This window comes from Babylonia areolata, chromosome 30 (assembly GCF_041734735.1).
Source record: "Babylonia areolata isolate BAREFJ2019XMU chromosome 30, ASM4173473v1, whole genome shotgun sequence".
Taxonomy (NCBI): domain Eukaryota; kingdom Metazoa; phylum Mollusca; class Gastropoda; order Neogastropoda; family Buccinidae; genus Babylonia; species Babylonia areolata.
This window is the reverse complement of record NC_134905.1, coordinates 24839272-24844115: the sequence shown is the minus strand read 5'-3', so window position 1 is coordinate 24844115 and position 4844 is coordinate 24839272. Positions and strand designations below refer to the sequence as shown.

Below are 4844 nucleotides of genomic sequence, written 5' to 3'. Positions count from 1 at the left end.
AGACACAGAGAGAGGGGGGGGGGGAAGTGAGAAAGAAAGAGAGGGTGGAGGGTGAAGGAGAGAGACAGAAAGAGACAGAGAGGGAGCAGAGGGTGAAAGGCAGACAGACAGACAGACAGACAGACAGAGAGGGTATAACCAAACAAAGAAACAGACAGACAGAGACAAACAAGACAAAGACTGCTTTCAGATCCAATTCCGATTCATCAAACAAAAAAAGCTTCGTGCAAACGTAAAGACGATACCTGTACAGAAAGCTTTATCGATCTCTTCAAAGCATTGATCGAACTGCACCAATCACGTGTCAAGCATCCGGGCTCTTCCTACCCTCGCGTGCATGCATCCACCGATCTAAAAATAGTTTTCGGTCGGTGAAATGCTTCGCGTGTAGACTGTTATTTCAAACCCATTCGTTTTCACTTTGCAGGATAAACCATGGCTCCTTTTTTTTCTTTTCTTTCTTTGAACCCTAATTTTTCTTCTTCTTTTCTTTTCTTTCTCTTTTCTTTTTTTCATTCTTTCTACACCTCTAACTCATTTTCGTTTTTTTGTTTTTGTTTTTTTGTTGGTTTTTTTTTCGTTTTCTTTCTTTCTTTCTCTTTTTTTTTCTTTTCTTTTTAAGAGAGTCGAGTTTATTTATTCCCATTAACTTATTTATTTATTTTATTTTATTTTATTTTATTTTTTTGTACGCCTATAGTTGACTTCATCACGTTTTTGCGTCTTATACATATTATTATTATTAGTAGTAGTAGTTCTTTTTTTATGTATTTATCTATTATTATTTTATTTTATTCATTTTATTTATTTATTTTTTTGTCAAGGCCTTACTAAGCGCGTTGGGTCGGTCAGGCACCTGCTTGGCAGATGTGGTGTAGCGTATATGGATTTGCCCGAACGCAGTGACGCCTCCTTGAGCTACTGAAACTGAAACTATGAACTCTTTTGAATCATAGAGAAACAAGGAAACCTGACAAAAACAGGATGACGGCCACATAGGAGGAGTGAAGATATTTTAAACGGAAGAAACAAAAGTGGAGATAATACAAATGGGGGAAAAATAAAATGAAATAAAATAAAAGGCCAAATATAAGAAAAATATTTGCACAGCTAGGGGGAGTTACCTTTGTCGAACTAGCAGTCCATAACCTCCTAACCCAGTACCTTCCCCTGACGCATGAACCATGGGTGCTCCAAGCGGAGGAAGGAATGTGTCACCATACTAAATCTCACACAATACTTTTCAGCGTCATTTCCTTGTGGACTTTGCCAGTTGAACATTGTGGAGGTCATCCCGTATAAAGCTTACTTGTAAGCAGGTGTTAGATCGGTGACTGACTCAATGATTATGTCAGTCATCAGTGCAGGGCATATCTGAACACATTGTGGGCATTATTATTATTATCATTATTGTTGTTGTTGTTATTATCATTTTTGTTGTTGTTGTTGTTGTTGTTGTTGTTGTTGTAGCAACAGCAGCAGAAGCAGTACTAGTGGTGGTACGGTCGTCGTCGTCGTCGTTGTCGTAGTAGTAGTAGTAGAAATATCGTCATCATATATCTTATCATTGCAGTGCGGCAGCAGCAGCAATGTCTTCAACCTTTTTTTTTTTTTTTTTTTAAGGATAAATTGATTTACGTGGTGGTTCTTACTCTGAGAGTGCTACGCCGGCTTCACAATGAGATTATAGTAAAGATTTAAGAATATTAATCTCGTTCAAAGCGGGCGCACATCCCTCTCTCACCCCCTCCCTCTCCCTCTTCACACACACACACACATACATGCGCGCGCGCAAGCGCACACACACACACATACACACACACGGATACCACATTCCCCACACTAATCCCACTTCACAACCCATCTGCACATGGTTTGACATTTCCTGGCAAACTGATAATCCCACATCTATATCTTCTTGAATTACACATTCGTTTGTCAGTTCTGTTAAAATAAAGTATTGATAAACCAACACACATCACTGATCTGTGGGTGAATTTTGAGGCAGTCCGTATAGCCCCCAACAACAAACAAAAAAACACGACATTTAAATAAAATGAAAAATAATATTTAAGAAAAAAAAAGTCCCCGACATTAATATTCCAGCGCTGGCGGAAAGATATGTCGCTCCTCAGGCTCCGAGAAACGACCTTTAACAAAGCTAAGGCTCGGCGGACCTCAGTGAAAGCAATGTGACGGGAGAGCGCTCAACAAAACTGATCATCACATACTTACCCATTACATAGATTGAATGCACAATGGAAAAATCGAAATTCGAGAATGAATATTCAGTGGGCAGATCGAAAATCCAACCCGGGCATTCGACCATTCCGGGATGGCGAATTGAACAAGAATTCAATCCAGGCGTGTTGATTGGGAATTGGAACGAGGAGAACAGAAACGTAAGGTTTTGTGTTTGTCGTTTGCTTCCCCCCCCCCCCCCCCCCCCCCAGCTGTTCTAGATTTAGATCTAGATCTGCGTAGGTTCGCCGGGTGCAATTCTTACAAAATAGATTTGTTTTTCTGTACGCCTAGTGTTTGTCCGAGCGATTATCAGTATATGTTGTTTTGATTTGCGTCATATGATTATTAGGCCTAGGGTTTTTTGTTGTTGTTTTTTTTATCACGATTTTGGAATGCGTAAAATCCAAGATGGCTGCCACCTAACTTGATTCGTAAATTATTATTAAAGAAAAAGAAAAAAAAAAAGTCTTCCATCGAACGGGAATTATAACATAAAATAATAAAAGGTTGTATACTTAAAAAGGTAATAAAATACATACACGAACACAGCCGATCATGTATCGAGGGAGGTCCACGTGACATGCGTCAAACCAAAACTACGTGGTCTATATTTCCGGAACTGTTCCATTTCGTTTTACATGGGTCACTTCGTGATGTCAGTCAGCTATGGCATACCAGAGCGTCCCAACCCGTCCCTCCTTTCGTAGGTTGCTCGGGAACGTATCAAGTGTCATAAATCGTCCCCCTGGATGCATCGGTGTCCTAAACTCTGCAGGAAAATTGTTTGTAATGCATGCCAGAACTAATAAGCGCAAATTCTCATTTTCTTTCAGAGTCGTTACCCCTTGGAATGTACTACCTCAATCAGTTAAATTTGCAAAATCTGTGAATGAGTTCAAGAACCTGATTGACAAACTGCCCCAGCTAGAAGAACTATTTTATGGCTATGATGAGTAGAAACCCCGTTAGGCACGACCGACCTACACTAAAACAATACCAAAACCAAGAGGGGACAAATATTAGACCTCGCGGTCTAGGTGTAACCAGGCACCGTCCCTACTACTACTACTACTAAACCGTCCCAAGGAGGGGGGGGGGGGGAATTCTAAACTGTCCCCCCGGGGGAATTCTGAAACGTCCCCCCCACCCCCTCCCCCACACTGCTTTGCTGTTTCGATCCCCCACTGTCATTATGTGAAAATCTGCCCCAAAGCATTCCCCCAACCCCCTCCACCCCACCCCCCACCACTCCACGCGCACATATGTTCCTGCTTTTGTTCTAAATTTTGACTTCAGTGTGCCTTATTTAGTATTATGACCACTTGGCAGGTTTTCACTACTGACCACTACTGTGCAGTATTTTAATTCCATCTGATGCCTAACCCCCTCCCCCCTTTACAGTTCATCAAGGAAAACCACAAGCATGACTCCATGTACCGCACCATGTACCGCAACTACGGCCTGGTGAAGCCTGACGTCATCGTGCGCCGGCGTGCCGAGCAGCACAACACCGGCATGCCTCCTGAGCTGTTCCTCAATCACCATGGCAACAAGTACATGCACAACATGGTCACCTGGTATGACGAAGACTACAATGGCCGCTGGCGCGAGAAGGGGCTGCCCCCGCGTCACTACGACCGACATTCCATGAAGTGGCTTCCTGAGAAGTCGGACCACTGCGTGCAAGGTCAGTCTCAGTGTCTTTTCAGTGACTTTCAAGACGTCTTTCTGGAGTTGACGATGGGTGGGACCTTTTATGAGGTTTTAAAAGCTAAAAAGTGCATCGTGAATTCTGTGAGAGGTTTCAGGAAACCATGAGTGGACCAGAGATGAGAGATAGACAATAACAAACAAACACATAGAAATACTGTCGCCAAACAAGAGAGCGATACTGAGAAAGGTACAAATAATTTCCAAATGTCAGGAATACTTATCTATTTATCTATCTATCTGTCTATCTCTATATATCTATAAGTACATATGTATGTATATGTTATATGTGTGTGTATGTTTTGTGGGGTTAAGGGGTGTAATATTTTCCGTGTATCTATGTTTAGATTAGATCTTGAATCTAGATCCGAGTTCATCCACCCTCCAGGGGATGTTAGTTACTAACGTGTACAATGGATTTGGGACCAGGGTTTGTCATCAGATAAATAACATCCAGATATATGCTGCATGTACTACTATGGATTTGGGATCAGGGTTTGTCATCAGATAATTATACGCTGCAAGAGGGATAATATGAAGGGAACAATGAACGAACCACAACAAAATACGATCAAAAAGTAAAATGATAACAATATGAATCCACCGTGTCCCCAGAGCCGCCCACCAACTTCGGGCTCCTCCCCTTGCTGCAGAAGTACTGGGCCGCGCAGGCTGCTGACCTGGAGAGGGGAGACTACATGAGCACCTACACTGTGAGTTACGGCCCCTACATCCCCCTCCCCCGCCACACTCGCAACGCCCAGCCCGTGTTCGAGTCCACCACCCTGCACCCAGTCAACAAGACGCTGAAGGATCTTCACCTGCGCAACACGCCTCTCCTTAAGAGTCCTGAGCAGCTCCCTGCCGAGATGTCGTATGTTTCTTGCTGA

General features: G+C 42.8%; 1 protein-coding gene across 1 annotated transcript; it reads left to right on the top strand.

Annotated features, from left to right (window-relative positions):
- Positions 1-2258: 2258 nt before the first annotated feature.
- LOC143275495 (cilia- and flagella-associated protein 107-like) lies at positions 2259-4844 on the top strand. Its single transcript, XM_076579646.1, has 3 exons — positions 2259-2402; positions 3646-3931; positions 4570-4844. Exons 1-3 carry the CDS (start codon positions 2259-2261, stop codon positions 4842-4844), a joined length of 705 nt encoding a protein of 234 aa, XP_076435761.1.

Coding starts and splice junctions, on each gene's coding strand:
- LOC143275495 (XM_076579646.1), top strand. CDS start 2,259: ATGGAAAAATCGAAATTCGAGAATGAATATTCAGTGGGCAGATCGAAA. Junction 2,403..3,645: donor GGAACGAGGAGAACAGAAAC/GTAAGGTTTTGT, acceptor CCCCCTTTACAG/TTCATCAAGGAAAACCACAA. Junction 3,932..4,569: donor GTCGGACCACTGCGTGCAAG/GTCAGTCTCAGT, acceptor CCGTGTCCCCAG/AGCCGCCCACCAACTTCGGG.